This window comes from Strongylocentrotus purpuratus, unplaced genomic scaffold, assembly GCF_000002235.5.
Source record: "Strongylocentrotus purpuratus isolate Spur 01 unplaced genomic scaffold, Spur_5.0 spur5_scaffold_13, whole genome shotgun sequence".
NCBI classification, from domain to species: Eukaryota; Metazoa; Echinodermata; class Echinoidea; order Camarodonta; family Strongylocentrotidae; genus Strongylocentrotus; species Strongylocentrotus purpuratus.
The window spans coordinates 19,680,421-19,696,228 of NW_022145598.1; the positions used below are offsets into that span (position 1 = coordinate 19,680,421).

At 38.3% G+C, this 15,808-nt stretch overlaps 1 protein-coding gene across 2 annotated transcripts; it reads right to left on the minus strand.

Moving 5' to 3' along the window:
- Positions 1 to 380: 380 nt before the first annotated feature.
- On the minus strand, positions 381 to 9,721 carry LOC105444780. 2 transcript variants are annotated; one of them, XM_030983118.1, is made up of 8 exons: positions 9,642 to 9,721; positions 7,843 to 7,958; positions 6,799 to 7,014; positions 6,008 to 6,082; positions 3,699 to 3,992; positions 2,460 to 2,660; positions 1,897 to 1,987; positions 381 to 1,311 (listed from the first exon to the last, which is right to left on the minus strand). In XM_030983118.1, the coding sequence occupies exons 2-8, from the start codon at positions 7,925 to 7,927 to the stop codon at positions 1,056 to 1,058; spliced, it is 1,218 nt and encodes a 405-aa protein (XP_030838978.1). In that variant the 5' UTR covers positions 7,928 to 7,958; positions 9,642 to 9,721; the 3' UTR covers positions 381 to 1,055. The 2 variants fall into 2 exon arrangements, with proteins under 2 accessions (XP_030838978.1, XP_030838977.1); XM_030983117.1 differs by lacking the exon at positions 9,642 to 9,721 and having other exon boundaries at positions 7,843 to 8,414.
- Positions 9,722 to 15,808: the final 6,087 nt, after the last annotated feature.

Sequence of the window (15,808 nt, forward strand, 5' to 3'; positions counted from 1 at the left end):
GGGGATTTTTCATTATGTCATATCAGTTTGGAAGAGGTCAAAGTAAAACATTTCCCTGAAAAGGCTTGCTCTTCACTTGCTCTCATACTGACGATAAATTAATGTCGTGTTAAGACCAAACATTCATGTCACATTTGCGTGTGTGTGTGTGTGTAGTCCCATATACTCGCACATGTTGTCGGCGAGACTGAGTCAATTCCTTTTCATTTCGATTATTTCAAAGCCTCACAAACTGCACAATCAACCTTTCCCATTCGCTTCCCCATTGTTCAACTTCACAATGCAATTGACTTGATGTTTTCCTTAAATTTAAAGGCCAGATACCAGATACTTGTTAAATTTATATTAGTTTAATTATATCGACCACTCAATACATCTCCTCATTGTTTTTAGCAGCAGAGAATATTATATTCACTCCGACCTACGTCTGAGCTCCTTTCCTTCTTATTCCCAAAGCCCCAAAACAGGGTGGCTTCAAATCTTTTCAATCCAATGCCCCACGCCTTTGGAATAAACTCCCTACATTGCTCAGAAATAGTACTTCACTCGACTCCTTCAAGAAAAAAAAATCTGAAAACATACCTCTACAATTATTTCTAATGTATCCTCTGGAAAAGATGCTATATTTGTACATATCAACCCATTTATTACTATTATCATTATTATTATTATCCGTATTTGTATACTTTTTTCTTTCTTCAATAAATTTGAATTAAGCAAATCCCAAAACATAGGACACAATGAATACATTACTAATCACATAAACGTTTTTTTAAAAAATGCAATACATCTCTAATCTAAATACAACAATGTATGCACAAATTCATTTACTAGAAGTTATCAGCAAAGTCGAATAATCTTTGTAACTATATTTGGCTCAGGATAATTGTTTATGCTTTGAAAGATCATTTATCTAGCTCTTATCATTTGTGACTCTCTGGTGAATTAATTTTTTTCGACTTTGATCAAAATTTGAATTAACTCAATACATGGATCTGCATAATTATATCTTTCCCAGTTTCTTTCTTTTTCATAGCCACGGTGTCGGCGGGAAGTCAGTTTTTCTCGATCCTGGTAGAGTAATGTGTGGATTCTGTTGGTATACCGGTATCGGCAGGATCTATGGCATGCCCACGTGTCTGGTCGTATATCTTCAATGAGTAGTGAGAACCGCCTGCAGGTGTTGATGTTGAGACTGGTGTTCTGATGTCCCGAATGTCATGGTAGAAACCGGTATCCTTGTCATGCGAACTTGAGGCCTGGGCCAAAGTCATATCATCTGTGATGTGACCATGATTTGGGTCAAAATTCCTAAAAGAAAAAAAAGGGGCTAAAATAAATGGCCGAATAGGGACGAGTTGCATAAATCTAATTACTGTGAAGAAATTATGGACCTGATATTTCATATTTGATGAGAGGTGGAGTTACAAATTCTTGAGAATATTTCCCGAGTACATGATGTAATAAACATCAAACCTGAATACAGTATAAACGAATGTAATCAATATACTTGCACAACGTTTATATTCGCCATGCAATGTGCTCAAGACGATCCCATATTATTGTAATCTAGAAGACCTATATAAGCTACTTATTTCGGTGCTAACGGTATTCAGAGAAATTCCTTTATACCGGTAACCATTAGTACCTGGATGAAGAGTGGCAAATGTAGATTATGTCTTGGCGAGGATATAAGTGCCGAGTCGGGGCTCGAACCCACAACTTCCGCATCTCAATTCAAGTGTTTAAAACCACATGACTTCGATACCTCTACCACTACCTATGTGTGGTAGTGATGACACAATTGACAAATAAGATTGCTACTCTATTTTTCTTTTTTGGCGTCTTCTTTGACAAATAGGAAAAAAACGTTTATTCAGAAAATGTGATACTCACTTTCGAATTCGGAAGATGTATATTACCAAGACAATGATGGTCGCGATCAGTAAAATAATGACAACTCCTTCACCAACTCCAACACCCACACCTTCGGTAATAACATCGGAGGAAAAGCGAAAAAAATAAGATTCATATGGGAGTAGAGTAATACATGATGATATGAGATATTTTGGTAGAGCTTAGGCCTTAATTTGCTCTTCCAAGTATTACAGGCCCGTCCGTGTAATAAGCATACAATTTATAAATGATGATTGACTGGATTATTCATAAGACATATTCAAATATCTTCAATCGAATTCATTGTCGTTATGATGTTTTATTCAGAAATGTTCGTCCTTGTTTTTGTGTCTTGTTTCTTTCCTCCTCTTCTTCGTAATTTTTACAAATGAATGGATTAAAAAAAAAAAATCTTTCCTGATATATATTTCCAACCCTTTTTTAATCTCAGTTATACCATTATTAATGTAAGTTTGCAGTTTTTATATTAAAATCAGAAATAGGTAAAATTCTATATCGATTTCATCCCATGTAAGAAATTTAAGCGTAAAATCTGTAATTACAAGAACCATGGCCACTCTGTTGGAGCGTTGTGGGCGTGGACAAGGGTGTGGCCATTGATGATGACGTCACTGCATCCTTGGTATGACTGATCGGCTCTGAGCCTGGTTGACTGGTCACTTCGGTTACCTTCTCGGTTGAAACATGGGTTACCTTCTCAGATGACACGACGGCGGGTGTCGTCTCAACAGTCTCCACGTGAACTACATATACGTGAAACAGACGAGTTACAAGGTAAGTCTCTAAAGAATATTGCACATAGCCCAGCACAGTCTCGACGTAAACTACATATACATGAAACAGACGAGTTACAAGGTAAGTATCTAAAGAATGTTGCACATAACCCGTGGCAGAGGTCAACAGTAGGTCTACTTTTGAAAGTAGGGACTTTTAGATTTGCACGACGAGAACTTGGACTGCGACGTGTGACATCCTAATAAGAAAATGGGCTTAAAAGGGTGTCACATGAGCAGTCCAAGTTCTCGTAGTGCAAATCTAAAAGTCCCTAGTAATAGAGAGACGTCTTATCACTATGTGGCAAGCGCTGTAGAATACCATTTATATTGAACGAATACAAGCAGTACGTGAGTATATCACACGAGCTGATGAGCATATTTCATGAGTCGTTACGACGAGTGAAATATGCTCAAAAACGAGAACGAAATACACTGCATCACACTAAAGATCATGATGATCATGCTCATACTTATTGCAGTTAAAAAATACGGTTATGCCTTAAGCCCACCGCGCACTGTACACGATTGTTTTGTGATATAGTGGGCTTATTAATTAAAAAAAAAACCAATGGATGCGGCTGGTAATGTAATTTGTTTTCTTTAAAATGAGTAAAGACAGCGTCATTTCTTTATAGTTCAGTTTCAGTTTCAGTTTTTTTAATTTGTATTTCCTACATAACAACAAATGTAATCAATAGAGCGCCTTAAAAAAAATCAATCAAAAAATGAATGAACATTATTATAATGCATTTTGCAAATCATTAATCGAATTACAAAGAAAGTGTATACATTTCTTTTTTTTTCCGAAGGAAAACTGTGGAAATCAAGGGACTCACTGAGAAGCAAGGCTTGATGAATGTGGATCTCTCAAATAATGATAATCATCAATCTATGTTTGGTTGTGCGGTAGCTTTATCGTAAGTTTTATAAGCGATAATGATGTTGACGGATCGCACTACCAACGGTAGATGTATTTGTTAGTTTATTAAGTCTACATATACTCACTGGTGAAGATAGCTATGTATTGAAATCCACCACAGCTCTCGGTAGGGTCTCCTGTACATGGGACCTGACAGTGAGCATCTGTTCCCACTCCATGTCTAGTATAGTCATCACTGGTTTCACCACAGTAACATTGATCTCCATATTCAACGCCAGCGTATTTATAGTTCGCTGCGGTTGACTCTTTACAAAACTGGATGCAATAGGAAATGCTCATACTTGGATGACCATATAATCTATCACCACTAAGAAGTCGATCATCAGATTTGTCCACAAAGCACCCAAGATAGTCTTCACCTGTATAAAATAGGAAAGAATACCATGATGCTATGTTACAAAAGCGCGTTCCGCATTTAATTGCCTTGAATTGATATTGATAAATGCATAAAAGACTAAAGTCATGGCAGGATCAGCCAAAGATCCAAACCAAATCCAAGTGAACGGTACCAAAATGGAGCAAGTAGAGGAGTATATTTACTTAGGGCAACGTTTCTCCCTCCAAGACAAAAATCAAGACAACGGAATAAGAAGAAGAACCAAAGCTGGATGGCAAGCCTTTGGCAGATACAGCACCATCATGAAAGGCAAACTTCCATTATGCGTGAAAAAGAAAGTATATAACCAGTACATCATCCCAGCAATCTCATACGCTGCAGAAACAGACAGAAAAACGAACAAATGGATCAGGAAACAGACAAAAGTCCAGGACATCCTTGAAACAGTGAAAAAAAGAGAAGCGGGCCACATCAGCCGTATGAATGACAATCGCTGGAGCTCAGCAATCACTCACTGGACACCATATGAGGGAAAATGAAACAGGGGACGGCAAAAAAAAAGATGGCGAGACGAGCTGCAACAGTTCTGGTGACAGACAAATTGGCACCAGCAGGCGCTGAACAGAGGCATTTGGAGACATCATGCTGAGGCCTTCATCCTGCTGTGGATTGACAACGGCTGATAAAGTAAAGTAAGTAAAGTAAGACTCGTTACAAAACTGGATGCAATAGGAAATACTCATCGATGTACTGGTGTTGTTGGCGCCCAATACAATACCCCTGACAATGAGACTACGGTTATAAACATTGGTGGGAGAAGTAGTGAGCTGGGGGCTACAACAACCGATAATTGTTAATGTGTAACTATTTTGAGGCACCTCATATTTCGGCATCGAAGGGGGGGGGGGTGAATATTTGGTTGTAAAATCATCTTTTATATATTTTTGTGACATTTTCATTTCAGTAAACCGTCAAAATATTTGCACACTATTTAAAACTTTGAAGGGACTTTCTTTGTTGGAATGTCAAATGGATCGCATGGGACCAAGCATATTTTGCTATGAATGTTTTTGGTGACCAAGCCGGTATTATCTAGAATATCAGCTTAAAAGTTTTATCTTCTTTACAGAAATTTCGAATGACGGTATATATTTAAGCACAATTAATTGACGCGTCTGAATACGGACGCATTCTAAGGGAACTAAGCATTACATTGGTCAGACAGATCCGGTGCGCGGAATTTAGATTTATCCAATGTTTTTTCATAGTCCTCCACTGTTAACCAATAGCTATAGTGGTAGAGTTTGCTTTTTAGTTGATTCTGTACGTAGTCGATATACACATTTTTTTTGTATTTATTTATTTTGTATGAAAGAAAGAGACGGGGAAGGAGAAACGAGGATTACTGGTATCTTTTGGAGATCTTCCATCAGTAAATGAGTTTCGGTAACGTTTCCCTTCTATAAACACTTTTCAAAGATGTCCCATATTTTTCAGATTTGGCAAGAAATTGATGATGACATAGCTCTCAGTCTATAATATTGTCATATTAAAGTGATGTGATGACACGAAATGATGGTGATGAATCCATTATTATAAACCTACAAACGTATTTGCAGTTGGACAATATATAAAACGTCCCATCGTCTAATAATCTCTTGCCAGATAAATCACAGGACACTGGTGCCGTAGAAGATTTTGCACCCTTTCCCATATTTTCACCTTTACCAACTTTTCTAACAGACCAAGATGCATGTTATATCCGTTTCTCAGATCGTTGTCATATTGGTATTGGGCACAAAGCGTGATTTCCGTTAACATGCAGCAACGACGGGAGAACAAACTTTTAAAGCTTATTAAACCAAAAACTAAGCCAACGAAATTTGATTTGGTGCCGTTATTTGAATTTATGGCTTAATTTATCGTCTGACTCTCTCTCTTTCTCTCTATTTCTTTATTTTCACATAATGCGATACATTTTGTGTAATGTTATTTCACGAGCAAAGGGCGGTGTTATCATTTCACCAGAATAATTACCATAACACGAAGCTGCTCCTGCCTTAAATGGGCATTGATATTGTATCAATTTACATCCTGATAATGCAGCTTCATCTGAAATATACACAAAATGTAAAGAACATGAGATGAATGTACGATGCAATTTAAGCACAAAATATATTCAAACTACCTTGGAAAATATATTCCATATAATACGTGAACTAATGCGCTGGGGGAAGCAACCCTTAAATCAAAGGGCAAAAGCGTCATTCGCACTCATTTAATTCAGAGCGGTTACTTTGAAGAATATTGGAAACATCAAACCAAATACATTTTATTAAAATGATAAAATGTAAAGTAAGACTAAGAGTTGTGTACCAGCAAGAGAAGGATTAATGTACGTGCCCCGCCCCCTACTCTTCCAATCGCAAACCAGGGTCGATATCCGTCATGTTCGTACTGGTAAGATGATAATCTGGTAGAAGGCTAGTAGCCCCTACACCAAATACAAAATAATGCAGTCTATTTGTACTCATCATTTTAAAAGGTTGCAAAAGAACAACAAAACATGTCAAATAATGTCATTAGACTCATTAGTTTCCTTACAAAAATGATTTATTTTCCAGCTTAAAGGAGAGCTTGAAACTATGCGAACTCAGGTTAGCCATGTGTAACACTGTTTTACTTTGACAATATACAAACCAACATGACCAACGTGTTTTCGAGGTCATGTAGCATACTCGTAAGTTGTTTTCGTTTTCTACCAGTCGTGGTAAACAGGCAGGATAGGCAATACCGTGTTCAAGAGTTAAAACAAAATATGTCTTTACCTCCATTACAAAGTAACCCTCTGTTATAATCTGAATTCTGTGCATAAGGTGTGTCTGTTATTGCTCTGCTTGCTCCTGCGAATCCCAAATATCTGCATATGACAGTGACATCACTGATACCAAGATCTATTCCACATGTTGTCTCCCACGGCCCGTTGTCTCTCCCGATCTCAACTGTACCTTTATTGGAGGTCGGACCACCAACAAGTCGTACATCTGTTAACATTAACATGTGTACAATGTAAGGTGCATGGAACTAACAAAGCATGACGATTGCTTATTCTAGGCTTGTACTTGCGTCTTAAAACTGGAGCAAACGGTAGCCAGATAAAGCAACGACTAGGCTTCTCACAAGCAAATTCTCAACCAGCATATCAATAGACTCAACTTTGGTTGGTAAAACAATTAGCTTTTATTTTCTAGACACTGTTTGCTGAATAAATATAAATTACACGAACAAAAGATACTAAATATTGGCCAATGACAGCGTATTCGTTGTCTTTAATTCCATATACACGTTGCCTACGAAGCTTTATGTTATGCAGGAGAACTACAGCAACGACTGGAGCGGTCTTTGACGCGTAATGTGAATGAGACTTCGGAAAACTAGTCAATGCAAAAGTGAACAGGGTAAACACATTACGCAGAATTATGGTAAATTCATTATTTTATAATTTGCATCTCGTGATCAATGGCCATTAAGTATCTTTCATGGTTTTGTTTAATTTTGTTTATATTTTGTATGACCTGCCTTAATTGACCCTGTGTGGGCAACTAGCCCATGCACAACCTAATGAAACCATTCTTTGCAATCTTCATTTTACTATCACTTTTTGTACGATATCACTTTAACGTGGAGTTTCAGAGACCCCATCACGTGGGACTTTTAGATTTGCACGTCGACATAATGGACTGCTACGTGTGACGCACATCGACATAGTGGACTGCTACGTGTGACGTCCTCATCACACGTAGCAGTCCACTATGTCGACGTGCAAATATAAAAGTCCCAAATAACCATCGTGTACAACGTGCATTGGTTACCTGTTATGACACATCTGACCAGGTGATCGCTGCACTGCGTCAAAAGAACCCCCAGGAATACAAAGATGATGCGATGCCAATCCATTTCGAGTAACAGTTACGAATCACTGGTGAATCTGCAGATTGAAATCGGAGTTGAATGTTTTACTGGCGTGAACAGTGAGCAACACAATCTTGAAAATAATGCGATCTCTAACAGAACAGGGTTGATGTGGGTACGCTTGATAGACAAAGCGACAATGCGAGCCGCAGCGTTTTGAAGCTTCTTGAGCTTGGACAACAGATTCAGGGTAAATTGAACAGAATGAGTGGTCTGATGTTACAGGTATAACCTGGGGTTTTTAACACAGAGCTCGATCATCAGAATTCCGCACCATGAGGACATCAAGAATGTGACCCTTGTCACAAATAGCGTAACTACTAGACTACTGAGGAGATCATTATACTTTTGTGTGTTAGGTGAAGAGCAATTGTCCAGGTAAATGTCCAAAACGCCGGTATCGACAAAAGGTGGGGTTCTGTACATTCTGCCATTTAGAAAGTAAAAGCTTTCTTCCAGAAATCTAGAGAACCTCTGACCACGAGGCGGCCTGTAAATTACCAAAATGTTCATGCATCTGGAAATAGTTGCAGACATAAATTAAAAACTGTCGACTTCTCAGGTGACGTGATGACAACATAAGAACTATAGGGCAGAGATCAGCCACGACTGCATCATCACCGGATGACAGCCATGTCTCACAAACACAGACAAAATCTAACTTGTGATCAATAACAAAGTCTTGAAATATGCTTGCCTTTTTGCGGAGAGAGCGAGAGTAAAGAGCACCAAATTTAAAGGTAAAGACCAGTATTGGAAACGCCCCAATTTCAAAAAATGAAATGGAATTAGCTCTTTATTACTAATCATGTGAAAGAATATGTTTTGACTAATACAAACATTTTGCCGGGAAACCGCCTACTAATTGATATATTTGGTTAATTTAGTTTATCTACATGATCTGTGAGAGATAAACGCACGTGTCGTGCACGTGTGCGTATAGTCCCATATACATCTTTCTGTGTACAGTGCTTGTAACTTTACGAAGACTGGGCCAAATTTCTTATCATGTTTATGATTCCAGAACCTTGCAGTACACATCAATACTTATATGCTAGATGATCAACCTTTTCTGATCGATTCCACAACGTTTCTTTCACAATGCAATCGTATGGCCATAACTGGTCTTTACCTTTAAGGACTTCCTATTAACGACCACACCCTCTCCTTCTACCACGATGTGTCCTCAGCCATGGACATGTTCTACTGACCCCAAAATACACCAGCTGATCCAATACAATGCGGTATTCCACACGCCATTTTACAGAGGGACGACCATCCCTAAGATTAAGGACAGAAGAGTTTGACTATCATAGGTGAAATTTGTAGTCAATTAAGAATCATCCTCAGAAAAGGTTGGTCCTTGAGAGGAAGGCACAGGGTTGGGGGTGATGTCTCCCGAGATCAGTAGTAGAATGCGAAATTTTGTCAAAGAATTTGAATACCCTTGGATGGGGATATCAATGTACATGTACCTTCCCTTTTGTTGTACAGCTACATTACAAGAATCGGTAGTGTATTAAACGTACAAGTGCAGTACATGATTCAATAGTATGATAATAACTACACACACAATAGGTACAAAATATATGAAGGCTATCAGGCTAGCGACGTTTATTGTGAAAATTCGCACAACCGTGCACGCTGTGCACTACATGTGGAGTAAGAATATAACAAGCAAGTGAACATGGGTACTTACTTCACAAGTGAGGCAGGGTAAAATCCCAATCCTTTAAATGCAAAATATATTAAAAACACCGCATGAATTTTTTCCAAAATAGTCCAGTAGCCTCCTGAAGACGTACACATTCAGAAAACGTAACTAGAGAACAAATTCAGAACTCTGTGGGCGAGCAGCCACCGGGCGCGAGCAACCCATTGGAGACAAAGCTGACTTCCGCCTATGATCAAATGCATTGATTTAAGTGCTTTTAACAGCTATTATCACTTGTTATTGATAACTTATTTTGTGACACAGGGCACAGAACACAGTTTGCATGCTATTCTGGCGATCCTTTTTACGTGTGCGTATAGTCCCATATATAGCTTTCTGTGTACAGTGCTTAATTGTAACTTTACGAAGGCTGGGCCAAATTTCTTATCATGTTGATGATTCCAGAACCTTGCAGTACACACCAATACTTATATGCTAGATGATCAACCTTTTCTGATCGATTCCACAACGTTTCTTTCACAATGCAATCGTATGACCATAACTGGTCTTTACCTTTAAGGACTTCCTATTAACGACCACACCCTCCCCTTCTACCACGATGTGTCCTCAGCCATGGACATGTTCTACTGACCCCGAGATACACCAGCTGATCCAATACAATGCGGTATTCCACGCGCCATTTTTTCAGAGGAACGACCATCCCTAACATTGAGGACAGAAGAGTTTGACTATAGGTGAAATTTGTAGTCAATTAAGAATCATCATCAGAAAAGGTTAGTCCTTAAGAGGAAGGCACATGGTTGGGGGTGATGTCTCCCGAGATCAGTAGTAGAATGCGAAATCTTGTCAAAGAATTTGAATACCCTTGGATGGGGATACCAATGTACCTGTACCTTCCCTTTTGTTCTACAACTACATTACATGAAATCAGTAGTGTATTAAACGTACAAGTGCAGTACATGATTCAATAGTATGATAATAACTACAACACACAATAGGTACAAAAGTTATGAAGGCTATCAGGCTAGCGACGTTTATTGTGAAAATTCGCACAACCGTGCACGCTGTGCACTACATGTGGAGTAAGAATATAACAAGCAAGTGAACATGGGTACTTACTTCACAAGTGAGGCAGGGTAAAATCCCAATCCTTTAATTGCAAGATATATTAAAAACACTGCATGAAATTTGTCCAAAATAATCCAGTAGCCGCCTGAAGACGTATACATTCAGATAAAGTAACTACAGAAAAAGTTCAGAACTCTGTTGGCGGGCAACCCATTAGAGACAAAGCTGACTTCCGCCTATGATCAAATGCATTGATTTTAGTGCTATAAATAACAGCTATTGTCACTTGTTATTGATAACATATTTTGTGACACAGGGCACAGAACACAGTTTGCATGTTATTATGGCGCTCCTTCTTTTCATTTCACAATTCACGATTTCTATTTTATCTTTTTTTTCTAACCCTACATTAAAGATAAGTCTTGTATAAAAGAAATGAATGAATAATTGGCGGCATGAATCCTTTCAGATTCCACTTTCAAAGTTCTGCTCGATCGGTATTGCAGTTTGTAATCAAAGTTTTCCAAATCGAATTAAACCATTCGGAAAACGTGTAACAAATTTGAGCCAATGGTATCTTTGATTATAGAAAGAATAACAATAGCCGAAAAATTGGTTTGATGGTTTGTTTTACTGGACTGCTAAGAAAGCATGTGTATGCTTGATAATAATAATAATAATATTTAATTTGTATATAGCGCTTAATACAAATGTCTCTAAGCGCTTTACAAATATACTATTACCCCAGTCATTGGATTCAGTGCTTGCCCGCACACAATGTAAGCAACCGAGACACATCGTATTTTGTAGCAAATGGTACTGTTCTATATATTCAATGTTATTGTTATTTTTTTAGCTAATAGGAGCCACAAATAGAAAAGTCTACTTTCTCTTTCTCTCTCTCTCTCTAGACAGGAGAGTCACATTTAAGATCTATTATTTTAGAATGGAAATCCATTCCAGGTTCAAACGAGTGCAATTAAGTCTTAAAATGCTAATTCAAACTACTAACTTCTAGTCGATTCCACTAAGGTTTTTTGGGGGAGAGTTCAACTCGAAAATGAACTGATCCCTACAGATTATGACTCTGCAAGTGTGTATCTCACTGAGTGGCGAATGCGTACGAACATTGCGAATTTTTGATTCGCCATCCTTTCTGACGATGATTGGCGAAAATCAGGGTTCACCTCTGCCATTAGCGACAATAAGCCAGTTCATAGATACAATCTGCGCATGGGCAGATAAAGGTCATTTGAACCAAAAAGATAAAAACCACGGAGATGAATACTGGATATGCGCTCATGAAAGTTATGTAACATTATTCATTTATGCACCAACGGTACATTCTACGATACGCAGGTGGAAGTATTCTTCTCAAGTGGCAACAAAAGGTATTCATGAAGCACCTCCATTACTTTGGCAGTGATTATTGCAAAATGCACAGGTGGGAAGTATCCATCGTGTCTAAGATCTGTGGATATTTTGGGGTCATGCGTTCCAGAGCTATTTACGAACTCGCTTATTTATTAGCAACATTTGTGCGAATGTTTGCGAAAATGTTTGCGAAAGGCAGTTGGCGACTTTTAGCGACTGTAATCGATATTACCGGTAATTTTTGCGAAGATTAGCAACTATTTGCCAATCCCTGCCACTATTTGGGAATGTTTGTGACCTTCTGCTTACTCCTGGTAAAGTACCAGGGGGAGCTATGGACCCAAGGGTGAGCAACCTTCCCCAGCAGTCAGATTTATATAGGAACCATATGGTCACGTGGTCGCTAGCATTGGCGAATAAAACGGAACTTCAGCGACACCGTCTTACAACCGTTTGCAAAAGCATGCGACTGTTTCGCAAACGCTTGCAACTGTTTAGATAACAAATTCTTTGCAACAAGAAAAACAAGAAAAACTGTTTGCGACAATGAAAGCTGTTTCTTGCAACCTTTTACGAACCCTGGCTGCCTGGCAAAAGCCCAAAGTTCGCAAGCATTTGCTGCTCAGTGAGATTTAGAGGGTATTCCCACTTCTTTTTATCGACCCGTTGATATCTGTATTCTTAAACCCCCCATATAGGGGTGTATAGGCCTTCACACAGAAAAAAATGTTATTGTGATCAAGATCTCGTTTACCAGCACAATAGTTAATTCAATCAAGGGAAATAATAACTTGATATATCTTTTATGATGTTAACTTCTCTTAGTACAAATGAAGTCAATGAAATCAGTCAAGAGACAACAATAACTTGATATTTCAGATCAAATATTCCTTCCTTCATAAAATTAGATTCTCTTCATTTGAAGCAATGAGGTGTCATTCATAATTCTCAGTACTGACACAACACATGTTCCTTAACTGCTATATGCAAGACTCTATGACGTGCAAATGAATATTTATTCTAGTAAATCTGTCTATACATCAACAAATCATCAGCGATGATCTGAATAATTATGTGTCATTGAAATTTGACCATACAGCTAGTGCCCCTCTTTTTCTGCCCTCTGCGTAGTCCAGAATATGGCCTATTTAATTTTGATCTCCACCACCCACCAACTCTACATACTCCCTACTTACTTGCTACCAGCCGATGATGGCGTGATCATTAAATTAGGACGCCCGGCGGCGCATATTTTTTTTACACAACTGTTTAGCCATTTTCGCGAAAAATTCCAAGAAGTGCTCTGGTGAAAGAGTCTAGTTCGTCGCCGCACTATTATGTGCAAGCATGTACACCCAGGGAAGGGAAGATCGTAGAAAGGGGAAAACAAGGATAGTGGTGAGGATATGGAGAAGGAAAAACAAGGAAATGCATAAGGAAAGAGAAGAGGATAAATCAAAGAAAGAACATAGTAATACATAATTGAAGAGCTAAGACGATCATCGATCTAGATTAAGGAAAAACAGGGAAATACATACTAGACGGGAAAAGGGAATCTATCAGATTAAAACAAAGAAATAGATGACGAAGGAGAAAAGGATAGATTGAAGGAGAAACAAAGAAATACATAAAACAAAAGAGAAGAGGTTAGAATAAAGGAGAACAAAAGAAATACATAACGAAGGAGAATGGGGGATAGATTGAAGGAAAAACAAAGAAAATAACGAAGGAGAAAAAGGATAGATTGAAGAGGAAAAAAAGAAATACATGACAAAAGAGAATAGGATAAATTGAAGGAGAACACAGAAATACATAATGAAAGAGAAGAGAGGATAGATTTAACCCGAAACAAAAAACGAGTATGTACACATGTACAGCTCCAGCAATCAAACAAAACTGCTAAGGGTAATGCTAGACTCTGTCTATAGTTGTTTGCACAGTATATTTGACTGAAGTGGCTAAACAGTTGTGTAAAAAAAAATATGCGCCGCCCGGCGAAAGGCTAGTGAGCATAATTATGAGTTTGTTGATAACGCCATCTTCGACGGCTTGAATCAAGTGTGTAGGGAAATTATAAAGGACCGTGCAGATTCTGGACTACCCTCTACGAAGCTCCCAATTATTTTGTGTCTATTGTGTGTAACACCACAGGCCTAACAAAAAACAATGACAATTCACAGTTGAGAACTTTACAATACATGGTTTTCATATAAATCCGACGCAATATCATAACAATACGCCATCTTCGACGGCTTGAATCAAGTGTGTAGGGAAATTATAAAGAACCGTGCAGATTCTGGACTACCCTCTGCGAAGCTCCCAATTATTTTGTGTCTATTGTGTGTAACACCACAGGCCTAACAAAAAACAATAACAATTCACAGTTGAGAACTTTACAATACATGGTTTTCATATAAATCCGACGCAATATCATAACAATACGCCATCTTCGACGGCTTGAATCAAGTGTGTAGGGAAATTATAAAGGACCGTGCAGATTCTGGACTACCCTCTGCGAAGCTCCCAATTATTTTGTGTCTATTGTGTGTAACACCACAGGCCTAACAAAAAACAATAACAATTCACAGTTGAGAACTTTACAATACATGATTTTCATATAAATCCGACGCAATATCATAACAATACGCCATCTTCGACGGCTTGAATCAAGTGTGTAGGGAAATTATAAAGGACCGTGCAGATTCTGGACTACCCTCTGCGAAGCTCCCAATTATTTTGTGTCTATTGTGTGTAACACCACAGGCCTAACAAAAAACAATAACAATTCACAGTTGAGAACTTTACAATACATGATTTTCATATAAATCCGACGCAATATCATAACAATACGCCATCTTCGACGGCTTGAATCAAGTGTGTAGGGAAATTATAAAGGACCGTGCAGATTCTGGACTACCCTCTGCGAAGCTCCCAATTATTTTGTGTCTATTGTGTGTAACACCACAGGCCTAACAAAAAACAATAACAATTCACAGTTGAGAACTTTACAATACATGGTTTTCATATAAATCCGACGCAATATCATAACAATACGCCATCTTCGACGGCTTGAATCAAGTGTGTAGGGAAATTATAAAGAACCGTGCAGATTCTGGACTACCCTCTGCGAAGCTCCCAATTATTTTGTGTCTATTGTGTGTAACACCACAGGCCTAACAAAAAACAATAACAATTCACAGTTGAGAACTTTACAATACATGGTTTTCATATAAATCCGACGCAATATCATAACAATACGCCATCTTCGACGGCTTGAATCAAGTGTGTAGGGAAATTATAAAGGACCGTGCAGATTCTGGACTACCCTCTGCGAAGCTCCCAATTATTTTGTGTCTATTGTGTGTAACACCACAGGCCTAACAAAAAACAATAACAATTCACAGTTGAGAACTTTACAATACATGATTTTCATATAAATCCGACGCAATATCATAACAATACGCCATCTTCGACGGCTTGAATCAAGTGTGTAGGGAAATTATAAAGGACCGTGCAGATTCTGGACTACCCTCTGCGAAGCTCCCAATTATTTTGTGTCTATTGTGTGTAACACCACAGGCCTAACAAAAAACAATAACAATTCACAGTTGAGAACTTTACAATACATGGTTTTCATATAAATCCGACGCAATATCATAACAATACGCCATCTTCGACGGCTTGAATCAAGTGTGTAAGGGAAATTATAAAGGACCGTGCAGATTCTGGACTACCCTCTGCGAAGCTCC